Below are 25,062 nucleotides of genomic sequence, written 5' to 3'. Positions count from 1 at the left end.
AAGTGGGATCTATGCTTCTCTGATCACTTCCATATTATAGTATTTCCAAGAAACTTACCTGTGCTGAAATTCCTATCAGTAACAGCCATTTTTGGTGTTCATCTGTCCTGTAATTGATGATTTGGCAACCTGCAAGACTTGCATGTCTGTCAAACATCTTTTGGGGTTGAGATTCTCCCTCCATGCTCCAGTGGTAGACTGCAGTCTCCGTCACCAAGGCAACTGTATTCACAGATATCCATTTCCAGAAGATCACTTCCTCTGCCATAGTGTGGGCTTTCATTTTACTTTTCATCTCAATGTTAAAGATCTGAAGCGTCTTCCCAGCTGGTAGGACAAAACCCAAGAAACATCACAGGTTGAATTACTACAATGGCCATCCTGTGGTTTGCCTATTTACAGGCACCGTTTAACCTTCTGCTCCAGTAATATCACAGAATTCATTAGTGCCCTCTCACACCCGACTAAGGCTCCTTCACTTGCATCAGAGAAAATTCCCGCCACCCTCCTCCTCAGGAGAAGTCTTCTTATGGACACTGTAGCCAACAACTGACAAATACAGATATTTTGGCTAACTACAACATTTAGAGAAGAGAGTTTGTCTACACCACACAACCAGTGCAACTTCTTAAGTAGCAGAACTGGTATACTAAGTTATATCTGTCTAGTAAATGATATTCAGTATTATTATTAGAAAGAGCAGCTCCCATTTGTGTGAATTTAGTAGCTGCTTTAGATCACTTAGTCTGAGCCCAACAGCAAGAAACTTACAACAGCTCTTGAAATAGCTGAAGACTACAGCTTCCGTCCTACTGTTGTTGGAGTTGAAGAGACTCCACACAACTAGGAGACAGACAGATTTTGTATAACAGCAATATGACAAGTGCCTATTGAAAAGGACAGAGCAAGAAGATCAGAGCATTTATGGAAAGATTTCGTGCCTGTTGTTTAGATTACCATTTCATGATAGGGGTAACTAAACAGCAGATTTAAGCTAAACTTTTGTATTTCTTTTGACCACCAGAGAAGTTAGTAAAGGTAGACTATTAAAACTAATATATTTGAGACAACTCAGTGAGCCGAGTATTCAGAGGATAAAAGAGTCTATTATTTCAGGAAATCAGAGTGATGTTTTACACGACTGGAGACAAAATTCAGCTCTTTGAAAATTGTTTTCTATTCACAAGACATCCACTCAAAATGCTTAAGTATTGCTTTGTAATCACATTAATCTCATCCACATTTCAGAAGTGTTTTCTGTGCTAGGAACATTGCAGAAGTTCTACTGCTACCTCTACAAGGCCTTAGCATAATTTACATAATGAAGTGATTATATAGGCTAACTAGGCATCAAAAGGCACAAGGCACAATTTCAGAGCTCCTACATGCAGCATTTATGCTGGCTCCCAAGAGCAACTGCATAAACTAACCTGAACAACTAGTTCCTAAGACAGCTTGCTAGCTCTCCTGAAGTTCTCCTGAAACCAGAGCCATTTCTGAAGGTCTTGCCAGTTGCTGTGTACAAAGTTACAGTGCAGTAAGTCCAGGCCTAACACCAGCTGAAAAGTGATCGCTGCCCAGCGTGGTCAATACGCTGCTCCCAACAATTCACCCAGCAGTAGACTGGTGCTATCAAGGGATCAGTATCAGAACTTGCACAGCACAGCCTCTCATCCAGAAGGCATGCAAGGGGTTCTTCTGGAAGAGCTCCAGTCACCATCATCCCAAACAGGATGCCAGTGTACGCATACAGAAGCTGCTTTGGAATTCAGTCTTCCTGAAAAGGAAGCAAGATATCCCTAGCTTTGAGAAATACAAGAGACCATGCACTAGAGATGAGCTCATGATACTCTAGAAATTGAAAACAGCTTTAGAAGCTTAGCCAGCCAGGTAGCACTGGATGACAGGGGCCATAATAGTATTATTCTTCAGGTGAGACAAAGGAAATGAAAAGTTGAGTGCTCTAAAGTGTAATTCAACTAGCTATAACAATTCAGCAATTTGGATAAGAGCAAGTTGAGCCTGCCATAAAGCCAGTTGTTAAGAGCAGGCGCTTAGTTTGAGTCTTCAGTATACCAGAGTGCTTTCTTAGGCCAACGTGAGACAAAAGACCAAACTTCTTACACTTTCCTCATCTTAGGTTCTTCTATACAGATAGAGTCAAGGAAGCAGATTCATTTTTGAACACTGGCACAATAATTTACATTTCAGTTCACTGGAGCATGAAGTTTCTCCATTCTGTAAAGAATGGAAGCACCCTCAAGTGCTGCACTCTCCACTTGCTCACACAGGTTGGGGAGTACTCTTGATACAGAGCAAAGCAGGAGAATCACGGACAAAGCATAAAGTTTGATACAACAGGAGAATGCCACATGCAATCCAGAAATGAAACGTGCATACTGTATATCAACTTACCTCAATAACCATTTCATTTCTTGCTTGAGTGGGATTGTATGTTTCTTGCTCAGTAATCCCCAGATTATGAGCAACTCCCAATCATGGCACACACAGAGTATGCTACGGTTTGGACTACTGAAGTCTCAGTCAATCAGCAGGGAAAGTCTGGAGTGACAGACTAACTTAAACCATGTCTTCAGTGGAGTTTATTCTAGTTCTATTCTAGTCATCCTAGGTAACACACTTACTTTATTGCTCCTCTTTTCCCTATGAACTTTTAGTCATTGAGCTATGTGTACAGTAAAAGATGATTTTATAGTATCTGACAGATTTGCTCGGCAATGTGACATCATATACTTAACTACATCTGTTGCCTCTGCATCAGACAATGCTCCTTTTGAGCAAGTCTGACACTGACAAGAACAAAGCTAGATTGTTAAAAGCTGATGATGATCTGTTTAGTTAGTAGGTTAGTGTTAAGATATCAGGTTTTTTTTTGTTTGTTTTTTTTGCATATATATAGAGTTGGATAAAATTCTGCTAGTACAGAGGATACACTTTCCTTGCTAATAAGGTTCGTTTAAAGGGGTCCAAGATCAATTCCAGATCTATTAGAATTCACTGTTCCTGATCTTTTCATTATTACCTCTATCCATCTCCCAGTTGGGGCGGTTCTTAGCAAGACATTAGCTGAGACTGATTCAGCCAGATGCTCAAGTCAAACTTTAATAGATTACTTTTCCCCTAATGTCAATAAAAGCCTGAGCTAGAAGCCAGCTGTTACACGTTGCCACGTTCAGTGGCAGCTCCAAAAACAGTTACTTCTTGGACCCCTAAGTAATTTCACCACTACTTTACACACCAAATACCACACTTAGGCAGAAAGGCATAGCACACAGGGCATGCTAGCAGAGGTCTCTCATAAAAGTATTGCAATTGAGTTTTGTCTACCAACTGTACTACCAGTACATACACATTACATACCATTACAACACACTCACTGTTGTCCTTTACTTGGTACAGTTGATAGCCAAAGCAACCAAACAGCAACAAGCCAACAGAGAATGTTTTCACTATAATACCAGTTGAGGACGAAGAGCCCCATCTGGCTATGAAGTGAACTGACAAATAGCTACTCAAAATTCAGTACTTTTTATGAGATTAGACCATTCAGTATTACTGAACATAAAATGTCAGGACAAAGTTCACTCACCATCTGTTTAGACAAGATGCAGGAAGAAAAGTACATAGTCAGTAACAGATCAGTTATTGAGATTAAACACCAGAAGTCACTGATTTTGATTAAGGATTATCCTTAGAGCTCAGAAAGCTCAGGGTCAAGGTAAGCACCATAGGTCCCTATAGAGCAGAGGTGTCCCATCTTCAGCATCTCATGACTGCCAAACCTAAGGTGCTTTCAAGTTCAGGCTTTAGTAGCTAATGGCTGCCCTTATGCCATTTTGTTGCTATCTACTAAGCTCTTCAGAGCTACCAGAAAGGGTCAAAGGAAAGAGTAGAGCTTAAGAGTGGCTCTACACCTCCATTTACCTCTATACTAAATATGTTTATAATATCTGTTTCAAAACAGAGTGCACTAGGCATTGGCCTGGCCCTCACTGAGGATGGGCTTGGCATGGTGGCCTCCTAAGCATTTCACATCTACCAGGAGGAAGCAAGCCATCCAAAGAGTACTGAAACACCCACTACCAGAAACACAGCATGAGTTTGGGCAAGAGTTCCAACTCCAATGTACATTCTTAAAAAAACTTTGCACAAGCTCTAAGCCTAAGGGCCAACTTAAACAGGAATATACCTAACCAGTAGGGTTCATACTACAGGAATGAAAGGCTAACTCACCTTTCAGCGCAATTACTTTAGAAGCTGGATTCATGATGGCGCTTTCAGCAGAAATTGGACGTCTGATGGGTGTTGTTGGATCACTCATATCAATTATGACTACTTGTGCCTGCTCTCCCACTTTCTCCCTGATGCAGATGAACTTGTCAGATTCCATTGTTAGAGTGCTGAATCCAATGTTTGCTGGGTTAATGCCCAAGTTCTGGAGCTAGAAAGGAAGAAAACAGTGACTTATTACCCTTCTCATGTTGAAGGACCATTATTATGTATAAATTTCCAGAGTCTAATGCAAGACAGGTATATTGTATACTGCATATATAGAATATGCAGTGTATATTCTGGAACAGCAATTTAAAGCTCTTTGCTTTAAATCCCGTAAGTAAAGACTTACAGACACAAGTCAAAGACATAATAACTAAGTTGTGTTATTCACACTAACAGGTTAAAAAAAAAAAGTGCAAGTATTTTTTGCTCAGTTCGGTACTAATACCTAGCAGTAAGGTTTGCAGAAGACTTTGGAGCCTTACAGAAAAGTGGCAGTTGTTTGTACCACTATTTCAGTTCAGCACAGTTTTCAATGCCTTATTTTAAGAGGTGGATCTGTGTACATCTTACTTCCTCTGAGGGTCTAATTCTTACCAGCAGAAGCAAAGAGACATGTTAAAAGTGTTTAGATATCCCCTTCTCTAAGGTGGTATGCCAGCTAGCTTCAACAGCTCAGAGATTTCTACATATTTTCTCCCATCCCTCCAACTTTAAGTCCAATTTGTTTAAAAAAAAAAAAAAAAAAAAAAAAGCATATTTTTTAATCACAGGTAATCACAGTTATTCTTAATGTAAATAAGTTGTTCTGTGCCACTGAGTGAACTGACCTAAAAGACAATTACTCCTCACTTTCATCGCTCTCGGTTAACTTTGTTTCCGTTCCTTTCCAATATCAGCTTAATAGAAATGCAGCCACCCAAAGCGAGCACCACTTTGTTTCCATTGGTGAGTCATAGGTACCTATGCAGCATGCATCACTAAGGCATGGATGCAGGATACATTTTATATAACAGTAATTGTGATAAGCCTGGACACCTCCTTTATGCCCCAGAGCATTATTTTTGCAAGCAAATGAACCGCATCAGCTTCACTGAGGCTTGAGTTTTAAGAGATTGACCTGTACAGTGCAATGGGAGAAAAAAAGGAGGGGGGAACTGCCCCCAAGCAGCCAAGTACCAAGTAGCTACTAGCAGTATCATTCCTTAGACTCCTTCCTTTCTTACTAACCACCACCGCTTTTGTACAATAGACTAAACCCCAAGTGCAAGAAGTCACATGATGGTGTCATAAACGCTATTCACTGCGTTTTGATGTGGCCAATCACAGCTTGTCACAGCTCACATAGAGCCTCCATAACTTGGATATGTAGCAGATACCGGGAAGTTTTGTGTCAGAGTGGAGCCTCATGAATTGTTTCTGTCTGCAGTTTAGCTCATTACTACTGAAGAACCATTCAGCTCAGTAACTGCTAATCTTTACAAACTGGAGTTTCAGTAATGCAATACAAGCCAAACATATGCACATGTAAAGAGATGTTTATTCCCTCCCAGAAATCTCTCGCAGTAATTAATAGTCATGAGTTGACTCCTCACTTTAGAAATACTTAAGCAGAAGCTAGTTGAGTATGAAGTACACTCATGCCAAAAGATAATCGATCTTGAGTCCATCTAGTCCCTCATAAATTACAAGTTCACATCACAAGAGTAGTCAAGAGATTTAACTGAAACATAGCCAAGCTCCTAAACTCGATTTAATTAATCCAAACTCAGATAATGCTTTCAGAGTGCTGAAACAGAAACAAAGGCTCGTCAAGGACTTGTGCTGTTACTATGCTTTTATTAGACTTGCTCCTCAAGAGGCAGCCACTTGAGGCTCCTTTACGGTGAGAATCTTGAGGCAATTGCCTACTTTGAGCTCAGCTTTAAGTCCAGGATTACTCCCTTCAGCGTTTGGTCTACACTGAAATACCACATTTCTGTAGCAAGCTTCACCAAGAGAAACAAGACCTTGCATCAAGTTTCAGTAGTACAACTTCACTTCCAGCTTTAACCAGCAAAGCCAGTAAAGCTTTTGGAAACTATAACACTAAATGATACATCAGTAACGCTGCCATCCTTGCTACTTAGGGGCAAGTCGGTCACATCTTCTAAAGGCAAAATGACAGTACTTCCTAAAGGATGTCGATGCAAATGCAGCCTTATAGTGAATGAGGACAAAGCTTTGCACTCGAGCAGCCTGAAAATACTGGCCTTCTTTCCATCAGGGGAGCAGTAAGTATCCTCTTCAGAAAACGTGGTCCTGCAATGTGGAAGCAGTAAAGAGGTATATACTGTGACTATAGATAACAGCATAGCCAGAATCCCTTTTCTACCAGGTAAAGGTGGAAACATTAGACATCATTCCTTCTTCCCTCAATAGGCATCTGTACTGCCTCAAGGAGAGAGGGTGATACCAGCCAGTACTGAAGTCCTACATACCAGAGATTTTGCAGCTTATCTTTGTTGTAAAACCCCCCCCGCCCCCCCCCCCACACACACACATCTCCCTTGCTACTGAATTCTCATTTTTAGCTGTGTTGCTTAAGCTGAGAGCATTGCTTGCATACACTTGATTTCTCCTAGAAAAACTGACTCCGCAACACTGAACTCTGCTTTTCCGAGGTATTTAGTATAAGGAGAGCCTACTTGCATGGTTTTAGCCCACACTGCACCTTTGGCTAATTCAGCATAAGAATTGCTAAGCAAGCCCACACAGGTTACTTCAGAGCTCACAGCAAAGGGAAGGGCAGCAGGCTGCTCTACAAGCAGCACTGCCTAGTGCCTCCCTAAAGCCTGCTCTGTGCACTTATAGCAAAGAATTATCTGTGCCATCAGGACAAGTGGATCAGCTAACAAAGATTTTTTTGTTTCCTTGGTGCCTACTATTACTGCAGGTTGGATTAGACCACTGTCTGCCAAACCTAAGCATCTTACAGATACTGAGAACTTATTGACATGGTGAATATTAACCTGAAATATATTCCTTACTTTCTAATTTGAGTGACAACATGCAAGTCCTACTATTTAGGATAAAACACAAGGTTAATCTAAGATTTGGTAGTGATCTCTCTTACATTTCACTTTGGCATTTGTCAAGCAATGCAGCAGAGATGTTTTTACATCAGAGTTCTGCTCAATATCACGTTTCCAAGTGCGGTTCCCTTTCTGTGAAATGTGCGTTTAAGACTGAGCCAGCACAAACCAACTCAGACACTGATGCCAACAGTCTTCAACCTAAGTCCACTTCTCTTATGGAAAGTATTTAAGTTTAGCTTACATCTGACACCCAAATACTTGGGACTTACTATCAGCTAAGTGCTGGAGTCAGAGTAATAGAATTCAAAACCCCTCCACACTTCAGTAAGAGACCCTATGGCAGTTCAGGGCCATTCAGGAGCTAGCATAAGTGTCTTCTGAGGTAGTCTATTTGGCTTTCTTAAAGCCTATTCTAGAAAAGAAGAAGGCTTAGACAGAGGCCATATGTATCCAGATTTTAAACCCTGCCTGCTAGGAGCTCTGTGAGCACATACATCATACAAAGTGCAATATAAAACAAGAATGCAATACAGTTTAGCTCTGAATATTATTTTGCTTGTGTGGCTATCTAAAGTTAAGTCACAAGCTCAGCAAGGAAGCTTGTATAGTTGTGGGACATCTCCCAATCCCCTCCATGCCAATCTCCCACTGCAGCTCTTCTCCTGTCTTGGCAGGTGAGGGACATTAAGACCATGTACAAGAGCTGAAGTCCTCTGGCTCATGGATTTTAGGTGTAGTTTCAGCCACACATTCATCCTGAAAGATGTACTGAAATCTGTTCCTCTCTGTTAAGTGATCAGGACTAAGCCACTGATTCAATGAGCCTCCCTATCACATGTAGGGCCCTCTTCAATCCAGTGAGCAAATATGGTCTCTTCAACAGCAAGAAGCTGAATTAAGGCACAATATTTAGCCCTGTCTAAGTCCAAAAGGAGTTATTTCCAAATTGAAAATATCCAAGTGCTTTTAAGTCCACATGTCTCGCCAAAACAAACCCATGAAAACCATTATAGTTCGGGTCAGGATTATTGCACAACAAATAGTAATTCTTGACAAGAACTCCCAAGCAGAGAGGATTCAAGTAAGATGAAAGTAGTTTTTGTCCAGAACAGACATAAATTTACATCCCTTTATGCTTAAAAACAGGATACTCTAGCTTCTCAGTGCTGCACCACCATGCATAGATTTACACATCAAAAGCTTAAGCCATGCTCATAACTTTTCAAATTATTTGTGCTTAAAGGCCCATGCTCTTTTTTATCAGAGTTTAGAACATATTTTACAGATTCATGCATCATTTGTCTAAGGGCTGAAGCACCTAACCTAGGAACCTGAGACGTTAGGTAGCCACCTTCTTTCTCTGCAGGTTAGCAGAGATGTTTGTTAGTGAAAAATAAAAGAGAAAAAAAAAGAAACAAACACCCTCAAAAGTGTATGAAGACAAGCTTCTAAGAGTAAAGCTATGACTAAGTAAAGAAAAAAAAACTATTTTAATCAAGAGCGCCATTAAATTCCAGTTATATTACTTTCATTTTATGTATCAGCATATACTTTGTCATTTAAAAAAAAAAATTCTCATGTCAGCTACAAACCCACTGGAAGAGTTCAGTCTGATAAATGCAAGTTATTACTCACTGTTCCCACAGAAGTACTGAATTAAGCACTGTAGTGTAGTCAGGTTCCTAAACAGCAGTTTATCACTACAGCAGGGCGAGCCTAGTTTGCCTCTGGTACAGGTGGTCAGTCACTAGACACAGAGATAACATACAAGCCCTTACTTTATTCCTCCTCACCCACCACCTCTTGCTCTAAAACTTGATTCAACTTTATTAGGAGAGCGAGATGCACTTCTTTTTGGATTCTGAAAGACTAACTACTGATGCGTCTGATCTGAAAACAGTTCTTCAGTTGCATTGAACGGAGCTAAACAAACAGAGAGACTTGAGTTTGTTCTCAGCTTGATCACCTCGTTTTACTACTGTTAATCTCCTTTTTCAGCTTATATGATCATGGAGGAGCTCGATACCTAAGCTACAGTAACTTCAAATATAATTTGCACTAGAGCTGGCAGAGGCACAGGCTTAAGAGCTAGAGTCACTCAGAAGGACAAGCAACACACGAAGCGAGCCTCACAACAAGTGTAAACAGTCTACGCATCCCTATCCTCCTCCAGTCTCACATGGACCAAGATTGCTGTTTCACTTCACACTTGTTTATCCACTTACAGCTAGAAACAGCAGGAGAGGAGAGTTCAGTATTTAGTGCTACAACTGCTGTTTAGCTTCTTTAGAGAAGATTTTCTGCAACACTTCAACTCCCCTCCTACTAAAAAATGTACAATCGTGTCTTGGAAGAGTTTGAACTTCAGTGAAATAATGTTCTGCCAGCAGCAAGCCAAATTTGGAACCGAGTGATTGCAGAGTTAACAGCTATTCCAATTACTTAAAGTCATATTAAAATGGCTACCAGTATAAACAGTACAGTTTGCCTTAAACTGCGGAGATTTAATATAGGATTACTCATCTATAGCACAATTGTAATAAGTTGCATCTTTTTAACATCCTACAGCAGTGTAGTACATCTGTCATACTACCCATCTAAAGTATGACAGCTTAATTGTAGCCAAGCCAACTTCTTGGAAGGAATCTGGCAAAGGAGATTGAACTGATAAAACTACACTTGGGAGACAGTGAAGTGTTTATGAACAGGAATCAAGGCTTTACCTTCTCATAGTCAAACTCCCTACTAGCCAAGGATAAGCAGTACGTATCATTTATTCATGACTCTAGATGTTTACAACACATACTATTAAGTCAGAGCCGATAAGCGCACCACAGATATCCAGCCAGAGCAAACAGTACCAGTTCCCACATTCCTTCAACTTCCCTCCCCATTCCTCCTGCCATGGGGAGACAAAAGCAGAAGCAACACTGAGGAGGCCGACCACATTCCTCTTCCACGCTGCTAATCTCAGCTTCTCATTAGCAGAGCACTATTTTGGAGCTACTACACTCAGATTGGGGGAGGAATAAAGGAAGACTAAACCCTGAAGAACAGTTTGGCCCCACACATTAACGGCTGGGGTCCAAAAATATTCCCTGATTTCCTATAATGCAGCCTCCATGCTGGGAGGGAAGTCTCTTGAGTACAGGTTTACTCCTTCCACAAAGATCAAGTTCTCCTAAGAGCAAAAGCAGGTGGCAGCAAAAATAGAGCCTGACTTCAGTAAAGCTCCCTTGAAGCACTGCGACCCCCCCACCCAAAACAGCAGGGGCCACCAGTGAGTACCATTATGAGTGAGTCGGACTATACTAAATGCACGGACTGTGTATGGCCACCTAACACGCCAAGGCGCAAGCTGCACCTGAGACATCTTAGCATTGATGTTCTCATCCTTATTGCACAGGCCAAGCAGTCATCAGCACTGGGGGCTCAATAGGTCTATCTACTCACTGCACCATGGACTAAGGTGAGTAACAACACATAAGCCTTGACCTCCCATTTCTGACAGACAGCTCTGCTGTAGCCCTTAGGGATTCAATTTCACCATAAATAAATAAATAAATAAATCAAAAACCATGCTGCTATGCTGGGCAGCAAGAAATGCAGCAGTTTTACTGCATTAAATTCTCCTTGCTCATGGTAGGCCCGAGGAAGCAGGTGTGTGGGCTCCCCTAGGGCAAAGACCAGCTCCTGAGGAGCCCCCTTGTCCCGCCCCGTGTTTCGGGGCACCTCGCAGAGCCCCCGGCGGAGCGGGAGCCGCCCCCCGGCCCCGGCCCTCTCCGAAATGGATGCCCGGTTTGACAGAAGGGGGCGGCGCGGCGGCGGGGGGATGACTCGCCAACTCCACTTCCTGTTCTCCCATTCATTTGGCGAATTCCTCCCATTCCTGCCTCGCGCTGCGCGCTCCGCCGCGGCTCCTCGCGCCCGCGTTACCGCCGCCCTCGGCCGCCGCTGGCGAGGGGCGCGGGAGCCGTGGGGCCCTCGCAGGGCAGGCGCGAGGCTCCCTCGCGGGCCACCAGGAGCAAAATTGCCTCGCTTATAGTAGGGTTAAAATACACGTATGTAGGTACCGGCTGGCTCGGGCGGCGGCTGTGCAGTCCCCCAGGACCCCGCGGCTGCCGGCCCCGCCGCCAGAACCGGAGAGGCCCCGCTGCGCCCTCCCTCCCCACCGCGGGAGTCCCGCGGGCAGCGAGTGACTCTGCACAAATGGGGCCGCTCGGCGCCGAGCGGGGCCGGCCGCGGCGGGGACAGGCGGAGCGGGGCCGCCCCCAGCCCGAACTCCCCAAACCCACCGCGGCCCCCGCCCCCGCTGAAGGTCGGGAGGGCTGAGCGAGGCGCGTCCTGCCCCGCGCCCCGTGCCAGCGCTCACCTGGAAATGCTCCTGGAAGCGGATGGGCAGGATCTGGGCCATGGCTGCGGCCGTGGGGAGCGCGGCGGAGCGGTGGCGGGGCCGGGGCCGGGCAGCGCCGCGCACCCCACACGGCGCCGGGCGGGGAGGGGGGGCGGCGCAGGCGCGGTGCCCTCGCTCGGGGATGGCGCTGCGCGGCGCGCGACCAGATCACTCCGCACCTCACCGGCCTGACAGGGTCTCCTCAAATAGTCCCTCCCCGCCGCCTCCGCCTCGCTCCCCGCCCCGCCGCCCGCCCCGCGCTCCCCGCCGCCCTCCGCGGCTCCCGCTGCCCCCGGCTCCGGCGCAGTGCGGGAGGCAGCTCCTCGCCGCGAGGCTCCCGAGGGCGGGGGGCGCCCCTCGCCCTCCCCCCCGGCAGGGCTGCGGCGAGCGGAGCGGCGCGGGGCGCGCAGAGGGGTCAGGCCCAGGTATCCCTCCGCACGGGTCACGTGAGCCCCGCGGGGGGCGCCGCCGCCCCTCCCGCCGCGGCGGCCGCGTCCCGCGCTGAGGGGCGCCCGGCCCTGACCCGTCCCCGCCGCCTCCATCCGCGGCCCCGCGGGCGGCACCGGCCCCCGCTCCAGCCTCCCCCTCCGTGTCAGGGGAGGCCGCGGGGTCACCCGAGGCCCCGGGAGCTGCGTGCGGGGCCGGGGGCGCGGGGCGGGCACGGTGCCGCAGTGCCGCGAGCCGGCAGCCTTCCCTGGAGCATCCTTTATCTCCTCTTGCCGGGGGGGCGCCCCGGGAATCACGCGATTACGGGAGAATCCCCCATTTATCTGTTTTTTATTATTTTTTTAAATGAGCTTCTCAGGCCTGCGGGTTGCCAAGAGAAGGCGAGCGAGGCTCTCCCAGAGATATGAAGCAAGAAGACGGATCAGAACTGTTCCAGAAACATTTTTGTTATCGCTGAATTCACCCCATCCGTTTTCCACACGCAGCACTGGGAGCTGCCTGCGCTAGGTCCGGTTTCCCTGCGGAAACCCCGGCCGGCCAGGCGGGGTCTTCTCTCTTCACCGGGGTCTCAGTCGCGGTTCGAGGGTCATCGCGGTGTGTGGGGCTGTTCACAGCCCTTGTTTGCTCTGGTTAGGTGGTGTTTTGGTGCAATAAACCAAAACTCCGCATTTTTGCCACATCCAGCTTCACATCCCTCGCAATCACTTCACTGTGCCGATCATTTAAATCTCTAACTCCTATTTTTTGCTCTTTAATTTTGTAGCTTGCTAGCTCTGCTTAAAGAAACTGAGCCACAGACTTTCATCACCTATTTTAGCAGGACCTTCAACTAATATGCATCCTTGTAGGACCTATATTTTTATATCACACTTGTATTTTAAATAAATGCGTAACTAAGGAAATAAATACCACATCTATCTTTGAGATATCCATTTTTATTAGCAAGGATAACAAATGCACCAAAATCACCATCCTGTGAGCAGTCATTCTCGATCGTTCAGCACTCAGGTGCTGACAGACACTAGTGAGATCCCTGGCAAAGGGAATCCAGGCTCTTTTCAAGTACAATGATAATTAAAAGTCTCTCCTATTTCTTCAATTCAGCTGTAATAAAATAATGCTTCGTGCCCACACCCAGCTGGCCAAATCCTGCTGGTTGCAACATCACATCCTTTCTGTAGTTAAAAAAGCTGTTTGTGCAAATGTGCTCGTCCCCCCTCCCCCCTTTTTTTCTCTGCTCGGGTCTTTCTGCTCAGTTGTGCTTTCTTGGGGCAGTTTGTGTTTAGACATCTGCTCTTTGCAACACCTTGCTTGGTTGCTCACACAAGGGTTAGGATCTTCACAAGCTCCAGCAGCTTTGTAGGGCTGGGTGATAGGGTTTGCGATTTTGACATCAAAAAAGGGGGGAAAATACATTGCAATTTTCCCTCTGCTTTGCAACCCACTGAGCTTCCACAGCTAAATAAATTGACCTTGGTACTACATGTTCAACAACTCTATAGATGTTTCAACAGAGCTTTATGTTCTATATTTAGATGAGGATGCCTAAACGAAAGGCACTGTTGGCCTTATTTAAGGCATTTCTTCTATAATCTAGGGAATTCAGAGCTGCTCTTCGTGGAGCTGGGGCCTGGCCACCCCTCAGTGGCACAAATGGAGATGCTCCTAAAACACATGATGCTCCTAAAACACGTCTCTGCTTTGTCAGAGGTTGTTCTCTCCCAGATGGTCCCTGCTGCTCCGGCTCAGGCTGTGAGAACAGCCCTCAGAAGAGCTGTGTTTTTGCCTTAAAAGGGCTTTTTCTAAATGGAAAAGTTACCTGTCTCGTGCATCCATCCTTGTTGTCTTCTCACTGAGCGAGCCAAGGAGCTCTCCCTGGAGAGCAGTGGGCACTTCCCAAGTGCTCCTCCTGGAGCCTTGCTCCACAGCATAAGGTCAAATCAGAGCTTAACTAGAAAAATCTTCAATTTGCGGGTGTCAGGCCATTTTTTTCTGATGTGCTGTAAAACTATATGTATGTATATATATATATACATACATATATATAAAATGGCATGCCACAGCATGAAGACATTGTGGTGCAGCAGAGACTCCAAACACAGCTCCAAAAGTCCTCATTTGGGCTCTTGCTGAGAAAATAATGACCCTGTGTTGGCTTCAGGATCCAGCACAAAATTGTCCGTGTTTTCAGCACACATCTTTGCTCCTTGGACTTCTGTCCAGCTCTTCTCCCCTTGTCTGGGCTCTCACCTTCCAAGTGTCTCCCCGTTGCTGACTCCGGAGCTGCTCCTCACGCCTCTCCCACCCAGAGCTGACATCCAGGGCATGCGCCCTCCAGCCATTCTCCATTTTACTGCAAAATTCCAGTACAAATCATGCTCTTTTCCCCTGGCCTCCACTTCTCCTCTCCCCATCTGTTCTTCTTATTACTCACATAACTCTGGGTCATGCAAAGCGCTGTGAGGCTCTGGATGGGTTTCTGCTGTGGTTTTTGTCAGTCATTGTGCAAGTTCCTGACAGCAGACTGGTAAAACTTGTAAATGCAACATTTTGCAAAATGATTTGAAATGTAAAAATTCTGTTATAGAATTGTTTGATCTGCAACTGTTTAATTTTTAAAATTCCCTCTACTTTATTCTCTGTCTGGCATGAGAATGTGGATATACATGCTTACTATTTAAGTCCTCTCTTTTAGTGGATTTAACTCCTGACGTTCTTGATAAAGGTCACTGCATGAATTTATAGCTGTGTATGTGAAGCTCCAGTCCGTACACTCTATGTATGGAAAACTCTGCTGGAGATGATAAAATCAGAGGGCATTTAATGCCAAAATGAACAGAAGCACCTAGAGGCAGTAGGAGCACAGGCTGGAGGCCTGCGGATTCCCCAGCAAGCTAATGCCACGATGATACATAATTTACTTGTAACTTGCAAGCAATCTGCCCATCTTTCCTCCCAGAAGTGTTCCCATTTAAAGAAGCCGAGTCAGCCTGTCCTTGCTGAGCGCGCTGGTATTCGTGCCCATGGCGTATCCATATAATCGTTGGGTTCTTCTCCGGACACTCGCGTTCTCCGGCGCTTGCAGCACGGATGTGGAGCTGCTTGCATGGCACTATGTGAGGCAGCTGCAATTGCAACTCCTCCAGCCCAGCCTTGGGAAAACAGAGGCCTGTGGAGCAGGGACACGAAGTGCAGGAAAAGGCATGGGAGCCGGTGTCTGTCTTCCAAATCCTGACAGATGGGCCAGGGCTGCTTGCTGTATCCACCTTTTTATAAGCTGGATTCCGCCAGGGTGTTTGCTCGGGCAGCTTATCCATTAAAAGGATGGGGGGCGAGCATATTCTTTGAAAATACAAGTAATTAAAAGAAATGAGATAGCTAATATAAATCAAGTGTGCATCTATTGCTAATTCTGCAGGTTCTGTAATGACAGAAATGTAGCTGCAGTTATAAATAGATAAAGTCCTAGTCTAGCTGGGCTCAGGGCATAGATACAATATGAAAATGAAAGGCTGAAAAGGACCTCAAGGGGTCTTCCTGCTCTGCAGCAAAATTGAATGAGGCAATGTTTTCTAATCACGGATTAGTAGCGTGATTTGGAAAATGATGAATATATTGACTGTTAGGGCCTTTTAGCTATTTGCTTTGAAATAGACCCTTGACAAGGAAACCTCAGTATTCATTTTCTTAATATTATTCTATTATCCAGGAAGCAGGATAAAGCCAAGAAAAGCAGAAGCCCAATTACATTTCAGAGGACAGCAGTAAAACATGCAGATCGTAAACAGACTTTTAATTTTCTATAGGGCCTTTACACTACCCTTCATCTTCTATTAATCCTAGGGAAAAAAAAGCACACTCCAAATTCATAAACTAGGAATCCTCCTCCCTGAAGGAAGCAAGTCCATTTTGACAGTGCCTTCCCTTTGCTTGTCTGTTTCCTTTTCTCCACCCAAGTAAGTTTTGAGACCACTGGACAAATTCAACCACATATGGCAGAGGGGAATGGGCTTAAAGATATTAGATTTCTGCAAGTTTTATGAAAACAGGCAGCCAGAAAGTGGAGGGAGGCTTCTGTTTAGGCTAAAGTGGGACTTGTCGCAATCTAAGCAGCAGCAAACCCAAAGCACGGAAAGAAACTTTGACCAAGGTCTGCACCTTCTCACATTACTTGTATTGTCTGCAATATGTTTTGTCTCCTTTCTTTATGCCCAAATTCCTGTTTTTATATGAATCTCTATGTTCGTCTGCATTAACATTAAAGACAGTTGCATAAATTTCCTCCTGAAAATACTATTATTTTCTGGACTCCCCTTCAAAAGTAGACATATTCTACTATTCATCTAAGGCCATTTTACATAACACAAAGGTCTTGATATTTTTTATTAACTTGTAGGATTTCAGAAGGCAGAAGATAAAAGTCACCTGAACATTCTCAATCTGTTTTCTCCACTTTGAATTGTTTGTGGAACAGGTTTTAACAGTTCTGCCCTTCCATGGCTCTTAAATGACATATATAACCAGAATATAACACAGACTGGCTTTTCTGGAACTTCAGTCTTAACTAGAATTTGCAAGGCACAAACATGTTTCTCAAAGACATTCAACAGCTAAACATGCTTGCTATTCTTTTAGATTTGTGAGGAAATCACAAAGCAAACTGCCAAGCTAGAATAAAATGCATGGTGAACAGTCCTACATGCTGAATGTTCTCATAAAGATTTAAATTAGCTTTAAAAAGATCCCACCAACGCTAGTAGAGACAAATGTACAGGCACTTTTGCTACCGTGTCACTAGAACAAATTTAGATGACACAGTGATTAAGGCATCTCTGCTCTCTTTATGCCAGTGCTTTCAGGGTAACTGATATTACTTGTATCAGTGATGTTAAATAAAGGGGAAAAAAACCTCTGCATGGAGGCAGCCTCAACAAGCACCAGAGGGGATTTACAGTCCTGTCTTTTTATAGTTCATCTTTTCAGAAATACCAATGTTTTCAGAAAATATTCCTCTAGCTAAAAAGAGTGCTTGGTATTTCTTGCAAAAGGTGCCCTGCAATATGAAAAATGACATCAGTCTTTTGGCAAATGGTGCTGTTCCAATTACGTAGGGTTATTAACGAGAGCATTAACATGCAGAAATGAAAAGGGGGGTGCATAACAAGCACTAGTCAAACCATTTTCTAATCGTACATCTTTGCAGATTTTTGTCCTTCCATATGGAAAAATGCAATCCAATAAAGTACAAACTTCAAAAAGAGTTTGGGGACGTCCAGTTAGGCTGTAGCTTTTAGCTTCCTCCCTCTTTCTGCACTGCATGACACTGTGGCCCAGACGGAAGCCCCCGTGCCAGGGCTGAGCTCTCTGCTCCGTCCCTGCCGTCCGCGCGGCCTCTGCTCCCGCTCGACACCGAGCGGCTGCGTTGGAAGCACGGGCTCAGCTGAGGCTTCGCAGCCAGAGCACAGCAGCAATGAGTCATCTTGCTTGTTTGTGAGGTTCTAGGTATTTTCATCCCATAAAAGCTGAAATGTAACTGTTAAAAATAATAAACACCTCATCCTTTATTCCTTTGGTTATGGTGGAAAAGAAGGACTAAAGAATGAAAAACAAACAAGCTTAATATTAGGAAATACTCATGCTTCCATGGTCCCTCCCAGGGATCCTGGAATATCTGCATTTTTTTCTTCTCGCTCAGAACGCGGCTGAGACACCACATGATGCCTTGCCTGATGCAAGAACTATGCTCAGCTAATGCCGATTGCCAAGTTTGTGTCGGCAAACAGGAGCTTAGCGTGCAACGTCTGGCCCGCGGCTCATCATGCTCATTCACAAAACAAGAGAACAAATAGAGACATAAATGTCTGGTAAAAGGCAGGAAACGGTGCTGGGCTTCTAGCTGGACTGCAGCAGAACAGGTGTGCTCAGGTGCAGGCCCTGCGTTCCAGCACAGCCTCCTTTGTATCGCAAAGCTGCACGTTTTGGAACAGCCCTTCCCAGGGCTGGTGGTGCTGGCCATGGGGCGAGCTCGGGCTCTCCTTAATTAATTGGGTTTCTGGGTTCACTTGATTGGCGTGCTATCTCCTCAGCTGTTGGGTTATGAAGCAACAACTAGCGTTTATCAAACTGCTTATCTCAGATATCACTTCCTTTCTATTCATCTCCATTCACAGCTACATGTGACAGGCAGTATTATTTTCAGTTATTTTTGGCTTGCAGTTGATCCAACTTTCCAACTCCTTTCTGCATCGTGTAAATACAGCATCAGTGAAGTCCTTTATGCCGCTGTGCTCGGAGGAGATGGTGAACATCACCATGGACGAGTTCCTGCAGATCAGACTGCTTTCTGGAAGCCTGCTCACACACTTCACAACCCGTCTGTTTTCTCCCAAATGCAGTTATTTAAAGCAGTGGAGTTCACTTCAGAGACATTGTACAGTAGCTGCTGTTTATGTTGATATTTCTGGTAAGGTTCAATATTGTCTATTTTCCATTCTATCTCAGCACTGCCTTTAATTGCCTCTTTCCACCAGATTTACATCTTATCCCTCCCGGCTGTTCACTCCAACTCTCCTTCACTTGGCCCCCTTCCAGTCACCCAGTACTACTGACAGAGGTACTAAAATGGCAGAGCAGTTGTTGAGAGTCAAAATAACACAAAATTATGTTATCCTACACGGTCCACAGCTAACTGAACAATTAAATAACCGAGCATCTGAGACTGTCACCAAAAGTTCTCCTTTTCTTTGCTAAGATTGTTAATTTCAAGCACTTCCAGGCATGAATACACGGCGGCTGTGGAGGCTTAACCTCTCCCTCTCTCTCCAAGTGCTCTCTAAATCCATTATTTATCACTACTCCAAGGAGGGGCGAGTTAGAATTAATGGTTCTCTTTCGAATACCAAATGCAGGTTATTCTTACAGGACTTGGCCTCATACCCGACACTCGTGCCCCGGGGAAGCAGATTCCCTGGAGTTTCCTGCACATAATTAACATGCCCAGGCTGACTCAGCAAGTTTGCCCACATATGCTTAAGCGCAGGGATGTGAGGAGACTTAATGATTTTAATCCGTCTCTCAGTAAGATTAAGAAACAGGCACATATTTAAGTAATTTACTGAATTAAGGCCATAGCTTCTTGCCTTTTTTTTTTTTTTTTTTACTCCCCACAGAGTGATACAGGCCAAGACCCATTGCACACAGACCCTATGGCGCTGCTCTTGCCCCTGGCTGCTGGTGACACATGGAAGATTGGGATGGCTGCTGGAGCCAAGGGGAAGAGCTGCTTTGGCTGCGCTGCCCTTCCCACCCCGGGCACCCAGGTGAAGCCCTGGGGCTTCTGGCAGGTTGCCCCAGCACCATGTGCGTTAGCCCGATGAGGCAACGAGGCTCAAGTACCCCATCTCAGATGCTGGTCAGTAAAGCAAGCACTTGAAAAAAAGTGTTTACTTAGCTTATAGAGATTGTGGAAAGGAAAACAACCCCAGGAATTAGAAGCTAGAAATGCCAGAACAGGCAGGTGCATTGGATTGCACAGAGCAATCCTCCTTCCCACTACCTGCAGCGAGCACGATCCGACCCCACTGCCCTTCCCAGCACGATCTGGACAAGCAGCTGAAATACAGCTCAACAAAGAGCCCTTCAAAAGGCTCAAGACCAGGGATACAGCCAATAACAAACAAACACCTGGAGATGGAAAATCCGTCTCCTTTTTTTCCTGCCACATGTTTTGGAAACAGCGTGCCAGGAAATCTATTAAATCACACACATTTCAGTCACCAGTATGTGGCTTGGCTAGCACACGATATTGCTGAGGGATGTGGCTAAGAAAAACCGTAGTACTTAAAACATCTTTTCAGGGTCAGTAGTGGAGAGAGGTGCAGGAGAGGCAGACTGCAAGTCCGTGGTTCCTGAGAACAGCACCGGGGTGGGAGGACGCTTGCTGACACCCCTGCGGGCGAGCGCGGAGACGAGCGCGCAGCTGAACGCAGAGAGATCTGAGTATTTTCTACCATGATTCAGCACGAAGGCTGCGCTGCGCTGGAGAGGCCCTGCCGCCTCATCGGGAGAGAGCAACCCCGCATGCTCTGTATGTATAAGGCCATTTTACACCTCTTGAGACCTTGGCTTCTTTTCCATGTCACCAACAAAGCCAGTTCATAGCATGCTCAAATCAGCCCAGGGCTTAAGGGTGGTGTGTTCACAAGAGGACCTGGCCCACTAGGACTTTTCCACCTGGACCTCACTTAGTGTTATGGTTTAGCTTTAGTTCATTGGCCCTTGCTAAACACATGCCAAAGAAAATTAACACATCACTGGAAATACTGGAACCCTGTCCTCTACGAAAGGGCAATACAGAAAATCCTTCTCCCTGCATCATGACACAGTAATTTCTGACCAGTATCTTCTCCCCAAGCCTGTGGAGTGCCTGGATGCAGTGCAGGAGGCCACAGGAGGTCTTGAGCATATGCAATGAGGGGGATAATCCCAAAGGAGGGGGATAGGGATTAGCACCTTCCCAAGATGCTAGCTCCTGTCTATGCATATTGCCACAATCAGCACTGGGAATAACAATAGGTGTTACACATGTCAGCAGCCTGTAAAACAACGTGAAATGAAGCAGGTAAAATGATGTTCACGCATCTCCTCCACGGCAGTGCCAGCAGCTCAGGTATTTTTAGGGCAGAAAGCTCCACACCTTTGGATCCAGAATTGTCTCAACAGGGTCTCCACCAAATTCCTGCCTTTTAAGGCCTCTTGGCTTTCAATAAAAAACACGTAAACAAGTACAAACTCCGTGGGTATTCTATATTGCTCATCTCATTACAGCAGGAGGCAAAGCACAGATTGATGCTGTGGCTGCCTCACAAAGCTCGTCACATGCACGCAGATGCAATCAGGTTTTAGCCTTTGCTTTCTAACATGGTGGTTTTATCACCTTCCTGTGGCATGGCCGGAGTCTGCTGGCCAACTCCCTGCCCTCAGCTGCACTTGGAGAGGGAAGGGACATCCTGCCATCGTCATCCACGAGGACCGCGGGGCAGAGCGGGAAACACATCGGCCAGTCCTGACACAAGGCAATGCAGAAAACAGGACAGCCAAGAAAGGTGATCAAGACTTGACTTTATGAATATTATTAGTATGATGTAACTTAGTACTGAAATTACTGTGATTCTTGTTGAAAGAACACACTGTTAACACCCTTTTCAGTCGCAAGGGAACTGCAGCATTTTTCTTCAGATGCACCCAGAGATACCACCCCATTAACTTCGTAGCAAATGGACATCAGAAGAAACCACACCCTGCCATTACACAGAAATTCTAAGAGAAGATGAGGACTCAAAGCCTAGTAAAACCAGGTCTGATTCTGGCACCTAAATAGTCTGAACTGAGTGCAGTGTTAAAACTGCCAGAACTAATATGCAGATGAGAGTCTATTGGAGATAAATTTCCTCAGTTACATATTTCTTTCTGCACAATGCAGAATGCATGAATGGTGAGAATGAAAGAGCAAGAAAGAACTTGGGAAAGGTGTAGGAAAGGTTCAGCTAGAGAAAGCAAACTAAGATGAATAACATCATTGAACACCGAGAGCAACTAAAAGCTAGTAAGTATAAATATCCCAGCTTAACTTGGCTGACCTTGGAAGACTAAAACAACATAACAAAACTGGGCAGAGATTTCTTATGAACTGTATCCATCATCAAGGAAGAACAGCTTTACAATTAATACGGAGGAAAAAGAAGAATCCCGGAGAATTAAGATGCTGAAGAGGTCAGTTGTTCACTCCAAAATATCCACAGATAGAGATAGGAGCACTTGCTAGAAGGTTCTGCCTCACCAACAGCAAGTCACAACCCATCTGGACTTTTTATAGCCGCGGCAGGGCTCCAAGGCCGCTGTATTTAGAACATCCCGCCTGGCAGGCAGGGATCTTCCAGACCTGGCAGTCGGTCTGCTCTGGGATAGCTCCCTGCTTCCTCTCCAGTGGACCTTACTGAGCAGTTGCTCCCCCTATTTTCCTGTTCTGGAAGTCCATAAAATATTTATCTGGAAGCAAACAAACCAGCCCTCTACCAAAAGGGGATGAAAATTGTGGAACTTCTTCCTTCCAAAAGCAAACCAACCAAACCTCTTCTTGGAGACAGAGAGAGAAGTGGGGAGAGTTAGGCAGGTGCATGGGGACCCTGCTCTCCCCAAGCCGCCGCTCCGCTGTCCTTGCACACTTGCACACGTGCCCTTCACCGAGGCTCCCTTCCTCCCCTGCTTCCCAGAAATGCAGGGTCTGTGTTGGAATCAAGCAAGGCCTTGGGAAAGCACAGAAGGGCTGACTGCCTCACCAGCCATTAAGAAAAAAACAAGATAATTAAACTTCATTGCACACCCTTACCCCCCAAATTCAGATCCCATTTTTCCCCAGTCATACACAGATAACAGCCCAACAAGAGGTTAGGGCATTCTGCAGATTTTGCACACTCCCAAACTTAAGAGCCCACAGGACCACTGCTTTTAAGCCTTCAAGACAGAACTGGCCTTATTTCTAGTCTGCCCTCCTTTCCACTTTTTTTTTCCATGTGTATTTTCAATTAATGGTATTCCTCATAGACACAAGTGCCATGAAAAGGTATTTTTTTAAAGAATATCTTGGATTATTTTATCATCATAAGTTAAAGTTCAGGAAAATTGACTCAAAAGTCAAGTAAAAATTCAAGTAAAATTTAACACCTTTTATTCACAAGAAACAATCACCATCTGCAAACTAATTCTCATCCAATTAGCACAAAAAATAAATAAAATAGACTATGCCTACCATTTTAATAGATCTTATGTAAAAGAGTCAAGCACTTATATTTTAAAGAATAATGGGAAATAAAAGCAAAAACTCTCCATGACCAAAAAGCACCTTTATTGACCATGTTACCATTCAGCACTCATTGCACTCAATATTCTAAATTGATTAACTACAGTCCAGTTGAACATTTAAATAAGAGAAAAAGATATTGCAATCTGACTTGTATAAAAAGTGTTATTTCTGAGTAGCATATAATTAAAGAACTATTAAAAAAGCCATATACATAAATAACTACTATCTGCGATTTCGACGATAAGCTCCACAAGTTTAAAAGCCAAACGTAATACACCTCCTCCACATGACATTCTTGTGTAAGTGCCTACAAAAGTCCATCTGTTTTGAAGGCAATGTGGTTGGAAAGTATGTTCTATTTCACCATTTAACAAATTACAATCACGTCACAAAAACTACTAGGCAGCAAAATATTTCAGATAAATTTCACATATTAAAAAAGCTAAAAAAAAAAAAAAAAGTTTTCAGGGAAAGGCCAGATTCAGAAAGACAGCATTTTGTGTATAACCTGAGTAAAGACAGTAGTTCCTCCTAGGAATTTTGGATGGCACACATGCTACGCCTTCATATTACACTATACAGCATCTCAATGATCTCATTAGGCCGGTACAGCCCAGCACAGGAACAAGTCTTTGTATTACACACTAAAATTCAGCCACACAATATCATTTGTTACCACATTCAATTAAATGCTCAATAAATTTATGATTAGCTATATATAGGAAACTAGTAGCCAGTAACTGCTCCTCCAGTCTTTCCCCTCTTCCTGCTTTCAGAGCATAGTTTATTATCTATCATAAGATAGGCATTATCTATAATAAGATGGGTATGGTTGGGAAGGGTATGTCCTTTCTCTGTATTTTATACCTCTTCCAAATTTATTAGCACGTGTTTAAAGAAAATTTCATTCTACAAAGACGACAATAGGTTTTTTGGTTTTTTTTTTTTGCTATGTTATTCTTAATATTGAAACTTCCACGCAAGCCGACAAGAATAACATTAATTAGAGCTATTTGGCTACAAGAATATTGATTTCTATACCAACATGACTATTTATGCAGAACAGTTGGTTTGACTTATGAATTTACCACTGCAATGAAAATTCAGTTTCCTCCGAAAGTCCTGTCTCTAACATGGAATACATTTTTCAATGGTATCCAACAAGAAATAAAAACTGTGATCTATCTCAGGAACTAAAAGGAAAGACAAAAAAAAAAAGTCCTCAGTAACCTCGGTAACATATGCAAGATGACACTTCCTAGAAAGGCAAAAAAATCTTTTTTTTTTTTTCTCCTCCCTCCTTATAAATTCCCCTTTCTCAAAGAAGCAAAGTCATTCTAGCCAGAGCAGGAAAGGCCAAGTAGTGAGAAAATAAAGGCATATGTTACTCACTGAAACAGTGAATGGGATTATTAGCAGAGAAGAGAAATTAGATCTTTGTATAAACTTCCACATGGCTGAATTCCTGGTTTTCTAGTCTGCTTTGATCACGAGGCACTCAAAGCAGAAAGATTTTTAATTCCTCTTCCTTGTCTGCTTTTTAAAAGCATCAAAGACATCTAAGCTGAATACAGGAAACTTCTAGTAAGGCTGATGTAACTAAAATGTTGATCAAGAAAAGAGTTAGTTTTGTTAAAAAATTTAGACTTAAAAATGTGGAAGAGCTTACATCAAAAAGGTGATATATTTTACTTTTAAATCAACTGAGATATTTGCTTGGATTCAAACTGTACATTTCTCTTCATTGCATATAACAGATCTAGATTTTCCAGCTACATTTCTCATTCTGTTACCTATAACTTGCTTGAGAAAATGTCAACCTACATCCCAGCCACCACAGTCTTACTATGGAAAGGGAATGTCATTAGTTCCTGGAGTTTTTTTTTTTTTTTTAATTCTCTGTTATGGATAGAATTTACAAGTCGTCTTCTTAAAAACAGATTAACAGAGTCTGTTAATCAGCACTAGGGTGAACAAAAAAGTGACAA

At 44.2% G+C, this 25,062-nt stretch overlaps 1 protein-coding gene across 2 annotated transcripts in view; it reads right to left on the bottom strand.

The window, feature by feature from the left end:
• LOC104567410 (clathrin heavy chain 1-like) overlaps positions 1-11,868 on the bottom strand; it is a 32,327-nt gene extending 20,459 nt beyond the window's left edge. The window contains exons 1-3 of one of the 2 annotated variants that reach the window (XM_088532340.1): positions 11,746-11,868; positions 4,255-4,462; positions 59-327 (exon numbers count right to left, since the gene is read on the bottom strand). In XM_088532340.1, the coding sequence (XP_088388466.1) occupies positions 59-327; positions 4,255-4,462; positions 11,746-11,787 (519 nt within the window). In that variant the 5' untranslated portion in view covers positions 11,788-11,868. The remainder of the gene's footprint in view (positions 1-58; positions 328-4,254; positions 4,463-11,745) is intronic. The other variant, XM_088532339.1, reaches the window with a different exon arrangement.
• Positions 11,869-25,062: the final 13,194 nt, after the last annotated feature.

Source organism: Tinamus guttatus, unplaced genomic scaffold, assembly GCF_059628265.1.
Source record: "Tinamus guttatus ecotype Peru unplaced genomic scaffold, ASM5962826v1 Tinamus_guttatus_pri_ptg000459l, whole genome shotgun sequence".
In the NCBI taxonomy this organism is placed as follows: domain Eukaryota; kingdom Metazoa; phylum Chordata; class Aves; order Tinamiformes; family Tinamidae; genus Tinamus; species Tinamus guttatus.
The sequence above is the reverse complement of the archived record's forward strand: the minus strand, read 5'-3'. Positions and strand labels throughout refer to the sequence as shown.